This window comes from Pelmatolapia mariae, linkage group LG10_11, assembly GCF_036321145.2.
Source record: "Pelmatolapia mariae isolate MD_Pm_ZW linkage group LG10_11, Pm_UMD_F_2, whole genome shotgun sequence".
Taxonomy (NCBI): Eukaryota; Metazoa; Chordata; class Actinopteri; order Cichliformes; family Cichlidae; genus Pelmatolapia; species Pelmatolapia mariae.
The window spans coordinates 57,256,669-57,275,216 of NC_086236.1; the positions used below are offsets into that span (position 1 = coordinate 57,256,669).

An 18,548-nucleotide genomic window follows, 5' to 3' on the forward strand; every position below is an offset into this window, starting at 1 on the left:
GCATTCCAGCTCACTGTACCAGCAATTAAAATTGAAATTTTGAGATAATAGCTTAAAATTTCTTTCTGACTGGCAATTTTATGTATTTATTTTTCAGAATCGAAAACAAGCTCTTATACGATATGGAATCCGTAGATTGTACACAGCAAGAAATATAAAATTTAAAGATTTGGCTTTATCAGAGAAATTTTGATTTAACTTCATTACCCACAAAGCATCGCGATGACGTAGTAAACGGCAGACGCCAAGATGGTGCTTGAAAGCACTATGGTCTGGTAAGGAATTTGAATTATGTTGAAAATGAACACTTTTGAGTGCTAGCTTTGTTTAATTGAACCCGTGACATGAAAAGCTGAGTGTGTTTCATTTTGGCGCTGTTTATATAAATTATTTTGGACGTGTTTTTCTCGCTTTGTTTGGGAACTAATGAACTCCGTCTATTCCCTGAGTCACTCCACAACCTAACGTTAGCCAGCAGCTCAAAGCAATCATTGTTAGCTGAACAGCAGCTCTTTAATCAGGAGCTGGTCATGCTACTGCTTGTATATTTGTAGTTTAATTCATATCGTTTCTACCCAACTTGAATTTAATCTAGCTGTAATTTTTAGGTTGCTTCTGGCGGTAGATTAAAAGCAGTTTGATACGTTAGCATTAGCCCGCTAACAAATCAAAAGGCTACTGTCAATATGAAAACATACATTTCACCAACGCAGTAAACAAAGATTAATGCCATCGCTTGCCTTAAATTAGACCTTTAACTGTCTTTTAACGTAACATAACTCATTCTTTGAGACAATAAAAGGCTTTCAAACATTGTTATTAAAATATTGTATTGATTTCTATATGAAGTCGGTAAAATCCTATTTTTACAAAGCCCAAATTGTAAACATTTTTGTAGTAGCTGCTATGTCCAAGAAGCTGCCTAAAAATTTTGTTTTTATTTTTTTAAAGCACTTCTTTAAAGAATTTGAGTGGTTTTAGATTTGTTTATTTGCATAATCAACCTTTAAATGCCAATTTTGAGCAGGAAAAATCCTGATGATATTGTTTTTGGCCTCTTTTCACAAGCAATAATTATGTTATTTGACTTATATCATTCATTTACATTGAACAAGTGCTTTTATTTTAAATAATCTACTTTAAATTTCCTTAGTGTGGACAACAGTGAGTACATGCGAAATGGAGACTTTCTACCCACTCGGCTGCAGGCTCAGCAGGATGCTGTTAACATCGTATGTCACTCAAAGACTCGCAGCAACCCTGAAAACAACGTGGGCCTCATCTCCATGGCAAAGTAAGCAGCAATCCACTTCAGTATACTGAGGTGTAAGATGGGATAAAACCTATGATAACACAAGTGTTGTGATTCGCTCTGCAGCAACTGTGAGGTGCTGACCACGCTGACTCCGGATACGGGGAGGATACTGTCGAAGCTGCATGCTGTGCAGCCATGTGGAAACATTAGCTTCTGCACCGGTATCAGGGTGGCGCATGTGAGTTTGATTTTTATCATACAACAACTGCTATCTTGGTCCTATTGCTGGACACCCAATAGACAAGTATAAATGCTTGAATGCAGTGAAGTTTTAAGACATGTGGATGGATCATTAGTCCAGAGTTTGATTAAAAACTCTGGACTAATGGTGCTGTTGTTGCTCTCTGCAGCTTTAGTGAGGTCCTTTTAAATTAATGGATACAGTAGCAAATTTTGTTGTCTAAGCGAGGAGCTGCTGGGTTTGTAGAATTGCAAAATATTTTGAAATAAAGGTTCTTAAGCCCAGTTAGTGCAGTAAATATTAGATGAAACAGAGCCTAGTGCTTCAAAAAAAGGAGGAGGATGTGGCCATTGCAGAAGAAGTTGTTGGTTTGACAGTGCAGGAAAGGCTAAGTTGTACTCTGTTATTTAATTTGTACGAGCAAGAAAGCAATCGGGAAGAACGGGCATAAGGAGTGAGCTTGACTCCAGTACAAGAACTTGAGTTGGAAAGGCTAAAAGTAACAACAAGATTGTGAGAGGAGCAAAAAAACAAACTGGGGATTTGTGTTAAGCAGGAAATCTACGTCGTAGCTACGTCATAATGACAAACCCTCCTGAAACTCTGATGTGCAGCTCCCTAGAAATTCCAGCCCACACACAATTATTGTGATTAGTCTGTTCAGCATTCTCGATTCCTCCTGTGCATTTATGGCTACTTTTGGTCACAGTTTTTGAACTTATTAGTGAGAGAATAACGATCATTGTCTCAATATAAGGAATAGTAATCATAGCATCAGTATAAGTATCAGCAAAAACGTGGGCAACTTATTTAGGTTATGCCACAAACCTCACCTGACTCAGTGCCGAAGTCTGAATTCAGCATAAGTGTTACAGACTTTTGAAAAAGGGCAGGCTTTCCACAGGTTTCCTTGAAGTTCCATTTGATACTTTCAGTGTAGTTTGTAACTTGAAATTGTTCCTTAAATTTATCGAAAGCAATGTGGATATTTCAAAAGTTTTTTTGTGTGTGTTTGGTTGTTTTTTTGTTTTTGTTTTTAAACACATTTGGCTTTATCGCTTAAAGTTCATGCAGTTGTTATCAGTGTTACTGATTGTATTGATGTTGGTAAATGCTATTCTGCCATTTCTGTTTTTATGTTCACACACAAAAAATCACACAGATGCTTTTTATTTTTTATGTGTTCGTTTCTCTTTTTTAATGTTCTGTCTTTCTGTCTGTAGTTGGCGCTGAAGCACAGACAGGGCAAAAACCACAAGATGCGTATAATTGCATTTGTTGGCAGCCCAGTGTGTGACAACGAAAAAGAAGTAAGCCGAGCTCTTGTTATTAGTTATTATTTTCTTATTAGGGGTCATGTATTGCTCAAAAAGCGTTGCTTTCCCCCACCTTGGTTAGGATAACCAGTGAGAAGACTTCCAGCTGTTTCAGACTAGCATCTGGAAAGCAGTCAGTTTATATTACAGTTAACTGAGTTTACTCTGAAATCACTAGTTGGACGCCAGTATCGTATCCTGAGGTTACGAAAGACGTGACAAGCTTGACATTAAACATTACTATCTCACAGCATGCAATCCACAATCTCAACGTTACAGCATCAGTTGAATTGTTTACAAAGGAAATGTACCTCACAAGTCGATTCTGTTGCTTTAAAGAACAGAAAGTCTTCAAATCTTGGCCTGGGAGCTGAAGCTGCTTCAACAGCTTCTTTAGTGTTGCTGTTTCCTTAAACCGACACCAGTTTGTTAGCTAAGTGGTCTCTGATGTCACTGGTGAACTTATAAATGTATGTCGCTCCTGATAAATTAGTGTTTGTTTTAACTCAAGTGTTTCTCTCTTTTTGTAGTTGGTCAAAATGGCAAAGCGTCTGAAGAAAGAAAAGGTCAATGTAGATGTCATTAACTTTGGAGAGGAGGTATTTTTATTTTTTTTAGCCTTCTGAGCTCATACCTACTCAAACATTTTGAGTGTATATATTGTCGTCAGAACCACATGCACCCCTTAACTTCTGCTCTGCCCGCAGGCGATGAACACAGAGAAGCTGACAGCCTTCATCAACACGCTGAATGGCAAAGAGGGAGCAGGTTCCCACCTGGTCACAGTACCCCCGGGTCCCAGTCTTGCCGATGCCCTGCTGTCCTCACCCATTCTGGCAGGAGAGGGTGGTGCCATGTTGGGTCTGGGTGCCAGTGACTTTGAGTTTGGAGTAGATCCCAGTGCAGACCCTGAGCTGGCTTTGGTGAGTGAACACAGGACATAATTTTTGTTTTAGTTTGTGCAGTTTGATATAGCCACAACTTTTTGTGACTACATTAAAAGTTCTTCAAATTATCTATTTTAGTCTTTCTCAATTATATTTTCTGCCTATTCTTTGCTTTTTTCTGCACAGTTGTAAGACTCAATGTGTTTCATTAGCAAGTAATTTTGGTTTTGTCTCCTGCTCTTCTCCCTAGGCTCTGCGTGTGTCCATGGAGGAGCAGAGACAGCGACAGGAGGATGAAGCTCGCAGAGCCGCTGTTGCATCAGCTGCTGAAGCTGGCATTTCCTCCCCAGCTGCAGATGGTGAGAAAACATTGCATTTATAGATGCCCATTTTTGCCCGTTTTCCCTCAGTGACGAGTGATCTGAGTGTATACATGCAACATATTCTTTTTTTGTCTGCTTCAGAGTCTGAGGATGCCTTGTTGAAGATGTCTGTTCCACATACAGACTCAGCCACACCTGCCCTACCAGACTTTAGCCGCATGACAGAGGATGAGCAGATTGCCTATGCTCTGCAGATGTCCATGCAGGGAGCAGGAGCAGGTTTACCTACATTTTTTTTCTTCTTCTTTTACTACAGCCAGTCAGCAAATTATTATAGAGGGTTCATAACTTATAAGTGCTCTGTATATGTTACGTGCATATTAAAAATTTCATGTTAAAACAACTACAATTACTTTCAGTCCCGTTTTTGTTATGCACAGACGTCACTGCTTTCATTTGTTCTGCAGAGTTTGGTGCTGAGGACATGGATACAGGTGCTGACATCGACTCCAGTGAAGCTAAGGTGAATATAAGCAACTGTGGTTTGAAATCAAAAGTTTTCATCACACTAAAAACAAAAACCTTAGTTATTTATTTATTTATTTATTTAAAAACCTCTGCTCAGGATGAAGAGGATTATGATGTTATGCAGGATCCGGAGTTCCTCCAGAGTGTTTTAGAAAACCTTCCTGGGGTCGACCCCAACAACGAGGCCATTCGTAATGCCATGGGCTCTCTAGCTTCTCAAACAGGCTCTAAACCCGACGCCAAGAAGGACGAGGAGAAAAAGAAATGAGCATAATGCACAGTGTTATAAATAAAGGATGAGAATTGCTCTGTGTGTGTTATTCACCATAGTGTCATTATTCTCCTCAGAACAGGAAACAGTTTGTTCATCTTTTGTTTATATAGCTGTGTAAACTCTAAACATTTGCCTTTTTTATGTACTCTTCTGATGTTAACCCTTCTGTGTTCAGGACTTGTGTTATTTTGATTTTTTGTTTGTAATGTAACTAAGTTACATGGTTACATGGACAGATTTCCTCAATAAATTTCCAGAATTCAAAAGTTTATTTACAGTTTTTATTTCCTTGCACAAACTAGAAATAAATGTTGGCCTGATACTTGCATACACTTCCATTCAAAAATATAATTGAAATATTTATTTATTTATTGTACAACTTATTAGTACTGGTTGGATTCCCTTTTGCAGGAAACATTCCTCAGAGATTTTGGTCCATATCAAAATGATCACACAATTGCTGCAGACTTGTCAGCTTCACATCCATAATCTCAATTTTGCAATCTGGGGGGAATTTAAAGGCCATTTGAGTACAGTGGACTTGATGTCATTTAAACAAACCAGTTTGAGATGATTTGAGCTTTGTGACATGGTGCATTGCCCTGCTGGAAGCAGTCATCAGAAATGGGTATGTTGGGGTCATAAAGAAAATATCCAGCTCATCAGACCAGGCAACGTTTTTCAATCTGTGCTCCAATTTTAGTGAACCTGTATGAACTGAAGCCTCAGTTTTTTGCTCTTAGCGGACGGGAGTGGCACCCAGTGTTGCTGCTGTTGCCCATCTGCTTTAAGCTTTGGCATGTTCTGTCTTTAGAGGTACTCTTCTACATATCTTAGTTCTAAGGATTGATCATTTCTGGTGTTGTTGCTTTCCTATAGTCCCAAAGAAGTCTGGCCACTCTGAAATCAACAAGACTTTTTCACTCAGAACAGCGGCTCACTGTGAACCCTATGGTTGTGCGGTAAATCTTAGAAGGTCAGCAGTTTCTGAAATAACATTACGTTCGTGGGGTCGAACTCCAGCGGGTCGTCTTGAACCTGTCTACGTGCCTACATGCATTTAGCCGCTGCCATATGATTGGCTGATTCGATATTTACGATAACAATTACCTGAACAAGCACCCAATGGACTGATGATATTGTATGTTAAATTGCTGTGAATCACATCATAGTGTGTAAATAAGACGAAGTCGATAACCGAATTATGTTTTTAGTTGTTTTCTTTTGTGGGAGATAAGATAGTTTATAACGCGATTAAGTCACACATATGCGCAGGTAAAGGTACGTGTAGATAACAGAGGGCACTTTCTGACGTCTGAGTTTTATTTGGTTCAGTAGCTCACCGTCGCATTTGATGACGCAAACACGTATGAGACCAAGTGCAAAGTGAGGAACCAACTTCGCTAACTTGCAGGTAACATAATTAAATGACAGTTCTCGTGTCCTCTTTAATGCTAGCACACATAACACGCAGCGGATAAGATGGATTAGAGCCCGCATACCCGAGTGCTGCACTGCTCCAGTTATTTGGACTGCTTAAGGAGTTGGTGTGTTTTCATTAGCAAGGCCAGCTAGCAGGTAACTGCTAAAGTAGCTAGCTGTTAGCAGTAGCACACACTTGTTGCAAAACGACTGTGAAGTTTGACTTGATGGTGTGAGAATTGTGCAGTAGTTTTCCGTGTTTTTCTCTTTTAAATGTGCTGTTCTGCACCGGTAGTCTCTCCTCTTGGAGTTTTGCTTTGACTAACCCCTTTTCATGCCAACTGTTTTCGATTTTAGTCAGCGTAAACCTGCAAGCTGTTATGGACAAAAACAGACGTTTGCATGATTAAAGCAAGTAGAAATAGTATCCCAAATCTTTAACCTAAAGTTTAACGCTGTTTTGGATTTAATTGCTTTATACTTTTGAGAGTCTGAAGTGAATACGTGCAGTCAAACCATGCATTCATATAAATGTGTAATTAGGACATGGTGATATAGAGATATGTGAAGTACAGGTAAGTGTTTATACGCGTTTTATTGTCTAGAAGAGCAAATAATTCATTCATTAAAAAATGCAATCAAACTTTAGTCAATACTTTAAGCGCATACACTTCGACCACTTCATTAGGTACATCCGTTCTACTGCTCTTTTATGCAAATGGCCATCTAGCCTCTCACGTGACAGCACTCAGCACATTGAGGCATGCGGACATGTTCAGTACGACCTGCTGAAATTCAAACTCAGCATCAGAATGAATTAATTTAACAAGTGACCTAGCATGTTGCATGGTTGATGGTGTTAGACAGCATGCTCTGAGTATTTTAGATGATCTGATCTGCTAGGATTTTTCCACGCAACCATCTCTAGGGTTTACAGAGAATGTTCAAGAAAAGAGAACATAATCAGTGAGTTCTCTGTGTGAAAATGTCTTGTTGATGTCAGAGAAGAATGGCCAGACTGCTTTGAGCTGATAGGGTAGGACACAGTAACCAAAATAACTGGTTAATACAACGAAGGTATGCGGAAGAGCATTTCTGAGTGCACAACAAACTGAACATTGAAGCAGGTAGGCTACAGCAGCAAAAGACCACTCTGAGTGCTACTCTATCGGCTAAGAATAGGAAACTGAGGCTAAAATCGACCACCAAAAATGCACAACACATTAGAAAAATGCTGTCTGCGTCGATATTTAGTTGGTTAGGTCGGAATTTGAGCTAAACAACATGAAAGCATGGATCCATCCTGTCTTGTATCAGCAATTCAAGCTACTGGTAGTGGTTTAACCTTATGGGGGATATTTTCTTTATGCCCATCTGTTGATGGCTGCCTCCAGTAGGATAACCACTCAGATCATCTCAAACTGGTTATTGAACATGATGGGGAGTTCACTGTGCTCAAGTGACCTCCACAGCCAATCTCAATCTAATAAAGCAACTTTGGGATGTGGTGGAACAGGAGATTCACATCATGGATGCACAGCTGACGAATCTGCAGCAACTGTACAGATTTATCATCATATCAAGATGGAGAAAAATCTCAGAGCAATGTTTCCAGCACCTTGTTGAATCTATTACATGAAGAATTAAGGCAGTTCTGAAACAACCCAGTACTTGCCAGGTGTACCTAATAAAGTGGCTGAATGTAGGTTTTGCTTTAAGTTCTTAAGTGCCAAATTAAATCTATAACATTACTGGCTTTCATAGTTGAAATGAAAACTCATATCTGCGTCAGTGTTTTTGATCTTTCAATAAAGATTTAATTTTTTTTTTATTTTTTTTATTTTTTTATTTTTTTACTTGGGGTAACTGGTCAAACAAATATTACATATGGGATTTTTCTGGTGGCAGTGCATTTGGTGGCTGAGATTTAAAAACTATAAAAATTCCATAGAGTATTACACATAATCTGTAGCTTTTACAGGGATATTATACAACCAACAGAAATACCTTAGAGGCATCGAAGCACTGCCAACAACTAGTTTGCTGTTTTTCTCCTTTGGTAAAGAATTCTGCGTAAATTGTTCAAAAAGGGTACAGAAAACAAAGAAACCTTCATTATTAAAAAAAATACACTATTAGTTTTTTCAGCTGAATGCTACGTTTAAATGCTTTGAACTTTCATTTTACCAGCATTATAGTTACAGTTTAATGTGGGTTAGAGTTATATGTGTAATCTAACTTTATAACGATAAAAGCTACTCCTTTATTCACAAGGGGTCACCGCAGCGCGTAGTTTTGTCGATTCGTGTTTCCCGCTGGAATTGATGCAACGAACTCTTGCTTGCCAAGCAAATCTAACTTTATAACAATAACACCCCAAAAAAGTAAATTATACTAAAGCATAAAATCAATTTTCATATTATTATATAAAACTGAGGAGCCTCTCAGCTCGTATGTCTGTGCACAATTTACAAGAATCACTGCTCCTCTGAGAGTATTGGTCAGAATTTGATCACACAATTCATTCGTGAAATCAGGAGTTAATTGTGTGCTCAAAGTAAAGGTCACATTTGTCTTTCTCAGTGGAATTTAAATCCTGTTTTTGCAACACAGTCAATCAATAATAAGAAAATGAATCACTTTCTTTCCATACCTGAAACATTACAATAACCTGTGAATTGTGATGGATTGTGAGCTGCTGGTTTGTCAGTCTGTAATTAAAGCTGCATGTGTTGAGTGATTGCTTTTGTCTTAGTAATGACAGATGTTTACATCTTTAATGCTGTATACAGGAAAAAAACACTAAGGGATTCTCTTCTGATTAGTAAATATAGAACATGTAGTTTATTGGAATTTTATAAGGAGCAGCTTTATCAATGTATATTAATATATATTCACCTTCATAAATGTGTAACCTTTGTGGTTTATCTGTGTCAGCTTGTCCTGACTAAATTAATCAGTTGTTCCAACTCATTTGTTGCTTTAATTGGTTTTGCTTGCAGTGGCAATGGGGGATATGAAGACCCCAGACTTTGATGATTTGCTGGCAGCGTTTGACATTCCTGACATTGATGCCAAAGAGGCCATTCAGTCCAGTCCAGACGAGGAACGGGATGAGGCCCGGACTAATGTGCATGGGAGAGAGAGTGGATCTCCTTCAAGGTTTGCCGACCCTCCTGCCCCTCAAAGTGAGCCTCCTGTGGTTAGTGTTATTGTTAAGAACACAGTGCGGTCAGAGTCTTTTGAAGAGGAAGAGAAGTCTGCCAGGGATAAAACAGACAATCCTTCAAGCAGTGCCTTAGCCTCTCCTGTGCAGGTCAAGCTGGATGATATCACCTCACAGCTTTGTCCCAGACTCCCCTCCGAGTCTGCCGTGGAGGGCGAGACGACTAATGGCTTTGAGGAATCTCCCTCCAGCCTGCAGGGACAGTCTAGCACAGAAGCATGGCACCAGGCTTCACCTCTGAGGTCCACACTGAGTGAAAGTGACAGTGAAACCGATAAAAGGCCTGAGCCTGGATCTTCCCAGCATGCGGTTGATGTTATGAACAGTTTAAGGCCCCTTCTCCACCTCAAGTCGCCAACCACTGGTGTTCCCACCCCATTATCTCCTCCTTCCCCAGCCTCTGTCAGTGATCACCTTTCTCCTCACTCCCCTCAGCAGGATGAAACCTGTCTCAGAGATAATACACTATCATCACCGTCACTACAAAATGACAGCATGGAAACCGGAATCAAGCATGTTATGCACACAGATGAAGATGACTCAGAACCAGAGCTGGTGATCCAGGAGAGCCCAGAATCTGTAATGGCCCCACCTCCTAAGTTTAAATACAGAGCAAAATTACCACCTACTTTTCTTGGGTCTCCTGAAATGAGACCTTCTGATCCTCCTAAGCTCACTTTTTCCACAAAACCTAAACCCCAACACGAGGAGGATGGGCTGCCTACCACACCAAGCTCTCCACCCTCACCTCAAAGTTCCCAGGACCGCCTCCCACATGTTAGCACCAGCTCTGCCTCAGTCCAAGAGGAGAAATACCCAGAACATGTGATTGATGAGAGGGAGTCGCCTGAGAGCCCACCACCCAGTGAGACAGGGTTTTTACTCCAAAATAGAAGCAGCAGCAGCCCTGATCCCGGCTCAACAGCAGCTCTAACTGCAAACCATGACGAATTCCACCATCAGGAGGAGCACATGGAGAGTGAGGACTGTCAGCAAGACAAGACGGGTAACAGTGAAGGAATGGGTGAAAAGGTGGATGGAGATGGGGAAAATTTAGACACAGAGAAGTGTGATGCTGACACTGAGGATGCTGCAAGCGCCACAGAGACGGTTTCACCTCCACTGCGACCACTCAAAGTTAAAATCAAAATGCCCACAGGCAGCATCACAAGGACTGTCACTGGTGTGGCGCCTAAAAGAAGCGGAAGAGCCACCAGTAAGGGTGTGACTGCTCCAAAACCATCACCACAGCGTCATAACACAAGAGCCAAAAGGGAGTTACCGCAAGAAAGTCAGCTGACTGCAGTGGAGATGCTGCAGGATGCCTGTGCTGCCACACTAGAAGGCGCGAGTACAATTAGAGAGAAAACCTCCGCTGACGCCAGGCCTAAAGTTTCCCCCACAGCAGTGAACATCACAAAAACTGCAGCTCTGCCCTCTATTACTACCTCCTCCTCCAGAGTCAGCGCGAGTACAGGCAACCTGCGCACCCTGGGCCAAAAAACTCTCAACAGTGGGGTGACACTACCTGCTTCTTTACCTCTGCTGCCCCCTCAAAGCAGCAGCAGGCCAGCATCTATAGTCAACAGCACTGGGGCCATCATATCAAAGAGCCAGACCAACTTAGTGGAAGCCTTCAACAAAATCCTGAATAACAAGAACCTGCTGCCGAGTTATAAACCAAATCTGAGCGCCCCTCTTCCTGCAGAGTGGGGCATTTCTCTACCTGCGCAGGTAAGCTCTCTTAGAAATTAATGAATTAGTTGGTAAGCAGCTAAATGAAGCATTTGATATTTTTGTAAATCATTTGAGGGCAATAAGCTAAGCCTAAAAGCAGAACTCAGTTCTGCACAGTATTAATTTGATCTCTTTTATAAACAGCTACTGGTAAGAGTATATGTTACAATTAAGCAATGAAAGTGTCCAAAGAGTGGAAATTCAACATTCCCAGAAACAACTGAAAGTTTTAGAAATTTTGCAAAAACATGAACATTTTATTCACAAAGTAGTAATGCTGTTTTGCTTGTAGTTGAATCACTAAATCTGAAGTTTTTCAGCTTTTTGAAGTGCGTTAAAGTCAGGTTAAATGTCTGAGGTGGAAATGCAAACAACAACAGAGAGATAATTGTCATTGATAGAGGATCTGGAGTTAAATGTCGTCACTGACTGTTCACATATGAGAGTAGATCTTCTGAGGATGTGGAAAGTTCTTCTCTGTGAGGGAAGACTAAAAATCCAGCAGAGACATTGACCTATAGTGCTCTGCCAGCAGTTAATCAGAAGTGTAGCAAACTCTTATTCAGTGGTCTTACCCTGAAGAAGTTAACAACTTTAGTTACTAATCAGCAACATGGTTAATTTTTGTCACTCACTTACACAACACCACCTGGTGTATAACATGGTGAGAGAATACCAGTTTCACTTCTTTACAGTTTTGTCAGAATTCAAAAAGCTGGTCTTGAATGTTCCCTAGATGTGTAAAACTTGATGCTTGTGACGTCTGGTTTCAATACAAAAACAAGGCAGCTAAATGCTAAAGTTCAGGCTTGAAAACAAGACTTCACAAAGCAACGGGTGACATCACAATGACTATATCCATCATTTATATACAGTCTGTAGAGCTAAGCAATTAGATTAAATTAGGAAAATCATGATTGTTTCACCGTTCAATCACAGACTGCTAATCAAGGGTTGAAAGTAGTTCTTTTAGTCATGTTATGTAAAGAGGCACGTTATCAGGTTAACACGGCTGAAAATGAAGATAAGCTTGATTAAAGCAGGAATCCTGACATTATCAGCGTGTTTATATTAAAAAAAAAAAAAAAAAAAAAAAGGACAGAAAATGTGGGCAGTATATCTAGCAATGGATTATTTTTCATGCTCTGACATGTAATGCAAAGTGAATATTTCTTCATTAGAACAAAGCTGTAGCATTGTTTAATATTATAGCTCTATGTCAGTTTGAGAAGGAGGATGTTTGATCCCCTGTAGGGTTACCGGTGTCTGGAGTGCGGTGACGCCTTTGCCCTGGAGCAGAGTTTAGCACAGCACTACGACCGGCGCTCGCTCAGGATCGAAGTGACCTGCAATCACTGCGCCAAACGGCTGGCCTTCTTCAACAAGTGCAGCTTGCTGTTACACGCCAGAGAGCACAAGGACAGAGGCCTGATCATGCAGTGTTCACACTTGGTCATGAAACCAGTACCTGTGGATCAGATGATCAGCCAGCAGGAACCAACAGCAGCTGGTATGGGAATGTTTTTCTTTTTTGTCTCCACTCCACTGTTTTGATTTTTGGATGTGCTTTAACTGCCTCTTCCATCATTTCAACACCATGCTTTTAGGCCAGACCAACCCAAAGGCAGCACCCCAGGCACATCAAGCAGTAGCTAAGAAAGCAGAAGCAGTGCAGTACACAGGTAACAAATGTCCTGAGTGTCAGGCTCAGTTCTGCAGCAAAGAAGAGGTAGCTGAACATTTCCAGGAAATCAAGCCAGCACAGAGCACCGTAAGTCTCCATCGTGTAAGGAAGAGGGTAATTGAATTAAATTTTCTCTGACTTGCTAAATGGACTCAAACTTAATTCTTTCCTTTTTGGCTTCTCTTGTTTCCAGTCGTGCTCCGAGTGCTCGCCTCCCATGCTGCTACCCAACAGCTGCAGTGCAGCAGCTCATCAGCGCATCCATCAAGGCTCCTCTCCACATGTGTGTCCAGAGTGTGGGGGCACAGCCAAACAGGCACAGTTCAAAATGCATGTGGACGAGACCTGCTTGCACTTTTCCCGCCGTATTGGCTACAGGTGTGACGTCTCCCCATGTGATTGGGTTATTAAACCACTGCTACACCAGTCATGATTCCACGCTGCTGATTTTTAATTTTTTTAACTTTTCTCTTCTCCAGATGTTCTAGCTGCCTGGTGGTGTTTGGAGGTCTGAACTCGGTGAAGTCTCACATCCAGCAGGCTCACTGCGACATGTTCCATAAGTGTCCCAGCTGCCCCATGGCTTTCAAATCTGCCCCCAGCATTCAGAACCACATCACTGCCCAGCATCCGGGGCTCCCTGAAGGACAGCCAATGTATGTACAGCACACAGAGTCTGAGTGTTCACGCTCCTATTTATTGCATCACTTTCTGTTTCTTTACCCCGAATTTCTTCCTTCACAGGCTGATCTATAAGTGTGTCATGTGTGACACAGTGTTTACCCACAAACCCCTGCTGCATGCCCACTTTGACACTCATTTAACCAATCAAAAGGTCCACGTGTTTAAATGCCCCGCATGCACCAAGCTGTTTTCTCAGAGGAACTCCCTGCTGGACCATTTCAAGGTATAACTGCTATAGTTGAGGTAGTGCTAAAATCTCATCCTCTACTTACTCATTTAAAAAAAATCTTTTTAAAATTAAACTTTATTCTTGTTTCCATCAGACCCACAAGACTCCCAAATCAAAAGGAGAGCTACCTTTGCTTACAGGTGGTGCTTCTCTGAAATTAGAGAGCTCTGATGGAGATGAATGGATGCGTAAAGACAAAGAAGAGAAGGTGAAGCCAGAAAAGATGAAGACCCCTTCAGGGTGGAGGTGTTCATCTTGTAACACGCGCTACACGGACCGGGAGGACTATATTACCCATATGGGTGAACTGCACGGCAAGGTTTGGAAGCCTCAAAAATCACAGCACCGTGTGCTGATAAATGTGCAGATGAGTTCATTTATAATCACATCTGAAATGGTTACAGATTCAACATCAGTTTAGCATTTACAAGTTGTTGTTAGCTTTGTGGTGCAGTGGTTACCGCTGTTGCCTCACAGCAGGAAGGTTGTGGCTTGAAAGCTGCTGGGGGACTGAGGGTGTGGGTGCTCTGCTTTCCTCCAGCAGTCCAAAGATATTTATGTTAGGTTAATCTAAACTGGCCATAAGTGTGAACGTGAGAGTGTGTCTGAGCCCCTAATTTGTTTATCCACACTCCTGGATACAAAGTACTGATTCATACATGAGCACATTATTTTGACAGTTTTTGGTTTTACATATGTACTTGATTGACATAATAAAACCTTTCAGCTTTTCATGTATTTTCAAACTGGGTTTTTGGAGACCTTGAACCTTTCTGTGTTGACTGTCACATCTACTTTATCTATAGCACATTTAAACAATAGAAGCTAATTAACACAGCTCAGTGGGATACATACTGAACCAGCGTTGGCATTAATACGATCGATATTTGAATCTATCAGCACGCCTCTGTCCATGGCCATTACTCATTTATTTAAAACATTTCTGCATTCTCTCTGTCTCTGCACCCCTGGCTGTGAATCACTGGTTTAAAATGTCTGATTTAACCAAATCCTTTAATCTTTTTGTGTAGATTTTGAAGAAGTTTCCCTGCAACAAATGTGAGAGCTCCTTCACAACCACCTCCAGTCTGAGGCGTCACATCAGAGATAAGCACAAAGCCATGAACCGCAGCTTTCGCTGCCAGTGAGTAACTTCCCCACCCAACCACTACTTACAGGGAATTTTTTCTTTTGTGTTAAATGTACATTATAGGTATGGAAAACCCTGCTGTTCAGTACCAGTGAATCCTATGCATTTCTGGTTATTTTTTGACCACAGCTTTTGAATTTATTAGTGAAAGAATAACAATCATCACCTCAGTATAAGGAATAATAATCACAACGTCAAAATGAGGACTCACAGATATCAGCAAATTTGTTTGCCATAGCCTTCCCATTTTGTTTGTACTTGCTCTGCATGTTAGACTGGGAACAACCAACAACTTTTACCCCACAACGTTGGTTCTTTTTTTTAATTTTTTAATTTTTTTTTAAGGATTTTACTGATTTCTATTGTGGTGCACATCAAACACACCCCCACTAGCTGGTAACAGTGTTGGTTATGTTGTAGGCTTTATAAAGATTCACCATAGCCATTACTCCCTAATGTGGGATTTATATACTTATATAATGTCCACTGTAGGTTCATCCTAACTGTAAACTCTACACTGCTTAATGTTTAATTTATGGTACCGCAGTTGTCTCCATTAGTGTACGTATTTGCAAAGGCAAGTGTGCTTCCCTGCAGACTTCCAAATTCCCAACTCCATGCTGCTTGATGTGAATAAGGCTGACTTGTTGAAGTAGGCTGCAATGGGAAAGGAAGCAGGTGAACAGCAGAGTTCACCAGGAATTGGATAAGCATGAACAGACTCATTTCAAATAATGTTGCCATTGTACTTTTTCCAGATGTTGAATCTAAAGGTGGTATATGTATGAAGCAATGTGAGACTTCACTGATTTCATGTGGTGACACAAAAAAAGCAGAAGGTTTAATTGTTCCACAATTATGAAAGCTTACAAGCCTGTAAGCTTTCATGTTTTTGGGCACCTCATATACTTTTGTCAGACCCTGGCCCCCAGTGCAAGGTTTGGGAAGCTCGTTGTAAACTCCTGAATACTAACTTTAAAAACTCTTAAATGTATGAAGTCATAACAGAGGACATTTATGACTGTAATTTGGTGTGTGTGTGTGTGTGTGTGTGCGCGCGCAGGTTTTGCACTGAAGGTAAGAAAACCTTCAGCAGCAGAACGATGTTGGAGAGGCACCTTCAGCTGAGGCACAGCACAGAAACTGCGAGCCAGAAAACCACAATGGTAAGCCAGCGGTAATCCGATCACACAAGAAGTCAAACAGTAAGTATTTTTTACTAAAGTTTGTATCTCGATATCTCAGAGTGGTGAAGATGAAGCTGACAGTTCATCGGAACAGGACAGCAGTTTGGGGGCTCGCAAGAGACGGAGAGGAGCCGTGAAGGTGGAGCAGAATGAAGAGTCCACAGACAGAGTTAGTCCGGGGAAGAAGCTACGGTCCTCTTCCTCCTCAGCTCTCGCTCCGTCCTCTCTTCCGGAGTCTGGGTTTCGATGTGCTGTCTGCGGCTTCACCTCAGAGGAGCAGGTGGCGTTCCTGGAGCACATCAGCCAGCACAGGCGCGGAGGCACGGACGACGGCGGCCTGCAGTGTCTCCAGTGTGGCGCCTGCTTCACATCCACCTTCTCACTGTCACGCCATCGCTTCATCACCCACAAAGTGAGAGATGTGCTCAATGACAACCAACAAGCACCCAGTGTGCACCCGTCACCCTCCGTTGGAAATAGTAGGCACCACGAGGATAAGAGTTCTCTGAATGGCTCTGCACCAGCATCACCCTCCACTCAGCCCTCCACAGGAGAGGGGAAAGAGGAGGAGGGAGCACTGGCCTGTAAGGTGTGTGGTAAACACTTTGAAAAGGTCACAGATCTGAATACACACTTCAGAACTCATGGTATGGCTTTTATCAATGCGAGGAACGCAGGAAAAACGATCTGAGATGGCAAACATGAAGAATATGTCATGATTAAGAGTACTCACAAGTGCCTTTCTGTTACCGAGTACCGGTTAAAGTGCGAGTTCTGCTCTGATTTTACCAAGGATTACCAATATAGTCTGAAAATGTGAAATGTTCAGATGCGATTCTCATTGTTCCAGACGAGCTTTTGTGACACTCAGGATCTAATGCTGTGCTTCTGTGTTTAGTTAATGTAATGAAATTAGAGTTTAATCTGTTTCCCTCACAATCATGTGCCTGCAGAGGCCGGTGAACACTGTTCTAACCGTGCTGTGATAACGATGGCCATTTAATGAATATGCTTTTTTTTTTAAATTTCAATACTTTCCTCCTACTTTGGAGGTTTTTCTTCTTCTGTAAAATCTTTTTTTTTCTTTGTAATGCATTTTTTTTTTTTTTTTTTTAGCAAATTGTTGCAGTGATTTTGATGCGTTTCTTTGAATTTATTGCCAGTCATTCTCCAAAGCATGCTGTCTCTTTCACTTCATTCCCAGCTTAAACTGCAGCCGCTGGCTTCTCTACATTTTAGTTTCAATTTACAGATACTTAAATTTTGCTTTTCTTGACTATTTTCACTGACAATTTCTGTACTGAGCTGAAATGGAAAAGTACACGTTTGTACTTTTAGAAGATTCCCCCTGAATTTTGCTTTGAGTCACACTGCTGAAACTTTTTCATTAGCTTTTGCTTAACTTTGCAATATATGCTTGCATATAGTGGAATAATGGTGGTGTTATCACTGAATGAAAGCAGCAAAAATTACAGCCATCAATGCTTTACTGCATATGTGCAATAAAGCATTGGTGCTTTGGGATTAGTTTGGAAAAAAAAATCTTACTTAACTTAAAATAATGTACACTTAAAGGCCACATATTTTTACCGTTATTGATATTAACCTTGAAGTCTTTACACATTTAGATGCATATTGCACTGAAATAAATGCGGACCAAAAATTTCTGGAAATTTTTCTAAGAACTTTTGATTATGCTTTGGAAAATGTTAAGCAATAATCTGACTCGCAGACACACTATTTGTAGGGGTGCAACTTTATGATGCATTGAAATCAACGTTTAATTCCTTATAAATTGAATGTATTTATATCAGATTCAGTAATTTATTCAGTGAGCAAGAGGTGGAAAGTGAAATTGTTATTTTTTTTGGTATGCAGGCCATATGTTTACCTAAATCTTGCTTTATGGAATTACTGTAAATGGAAGATTGTTATATATGTATTTTGTCTAAAGTCTTTGGAACTGCTAAAAGATTAAAACTATTGTTCCCCATAACCGACTACACGTTCTCTCATGGTTCTTTCACCTATAGGTGTCAACGTAGCATCCTCATCAGCGCAGAGAAACTGCAAAATCAAACATGTTTAACACAAGTGTTCTAAAAAGATCTGAAAGGAGGAATAAGTGCCAGTTTGATCGAGACACCTGATTTTCCTGTTTAGAGAAAAGAAGAAAAAACCCTTATCACCCCATTTAGAGGATGTTTATTCAGTACAGATGTAATGCAGATTTATTATTTTGGTAGCTCAACAAATGTTGCACCTCCTCAGGTTTTGTCACTACTGAAGAATGCTCTCAATAAATTTAATCCTACCTTAATCAAATAGAGTTCACGGCTGAGGTTTGTAGGGTGGATTTATGAACTTTCATGTATTAAAACCATAAACCATAGATGGATGTTTGT

General features: G+C 40.7%; 2 protein-coding genes across 2 annotated transcripts; both read left to right on the forward strand.

Annotated features, from left to right (window-relative positions):
* Positions 1-216: 216 nt before the first annotated feature.
* On the forward strand, positions 217-5,090 carry LOC134636326 (26S proteasome non-ATPase regulatory subunit 4-like). The gene is made up of 10 exons (XM_063486265.1): positions 217-275; positions 1,154-1,294; positions 1,379-1,493; positions 2,720-2,806; positions 3,343-3,411; positions 3,520-3,735; positions 3,950-4,058; positions 4,164-4,301; positions 4,490-4,545; positions 4,648-5,090. The coding sequence occupies exons 1-10, from the start codon at positions 250-252 to the stop codon at positions 4,816-4,818; spliced, it is 1,128 nt and encodes a 375-aa protein (XP_063342335.1). The 5' UTR covers positions 217-249; the 3' UTR covers positions 4,819-5,090.
* A 1,098-nt stretch (positions 5,091-6,188) lies between these two features.
* On the forward strand, positions 6,189-18,492 carry znf687a (zinc finger protein 687a). Its single transcript, XM_063487475.1, has 11 exons — positions 6,189-6,238; positions 9,249-11,206; positions 12,464-12,719; positions 12,817-12,980; positions 13,087-13,271; positions 13,373-13,549; positions 13,638-13,800; positions 13,901-14,125; positions 14,838-14,950; positions 16,020-16,122; positions 16,202-18,492. Exons 2-11 carry the CDS (start codon positions 9,254-9,256, stop codon positions 16,832-16,834), a joined length of 3,972 nt encoding a protein of 1,323 aa, XP_063343545.1. The 5' UTR covers positions 6,189-6,238; positions 9,249-9,253; the 3' UTR covers positions 16,835-18,492.
* The last annotated feature ends 56 nt before the right edge of the window (positions 18,493-18,548 follow it).

Excerpts from the sequence above, each read along its gene's own strand:
- LOC134636326 (XM_063486265.1), top strand. The coding sequence starts at position 250 with ATGGTGCTTGAAAGCACTATGGTCTG. Across the intron at positions 1,295-1,378 it reads GGCCTCATCTCCATGGCAAA|CAACTGTGAGGTGCTGACCA; the intron begins GTAAGCAGCAAT and ends TTCGCTCTGCAG. Across the intron at positions 4,546-4,647 it reads TCGACTCCAGTGAAGCTAAG|GATGAAGAGGATTATGATGT; the intron begins GTGAATATAAGC and ends ACCTCTGCTCAG.
- znf687a (XM_063487475.1), top strand. The coding sequence starts at position 9,254 with ATGGGGGATATGAAGACCCCAGACTTTGATGATTTGCTGGCAGCGTTT. Across the intron at positions 13,801-13,900 it reads CCCTGCTGGACCATTTCAAG|ACCCACAAGACTCCCAAATC; the intron begins GTATAACTGCTA and ends TGTTTCCATCAG. Across the intron at positions 14,951-16,019 it reads AACCGCAGCTTTCGCTGCCA|GTTTTGCACTGAAGGTAAGA; the intron begins GTGAGTAACTTC and ends GTGCGCGCGCAG.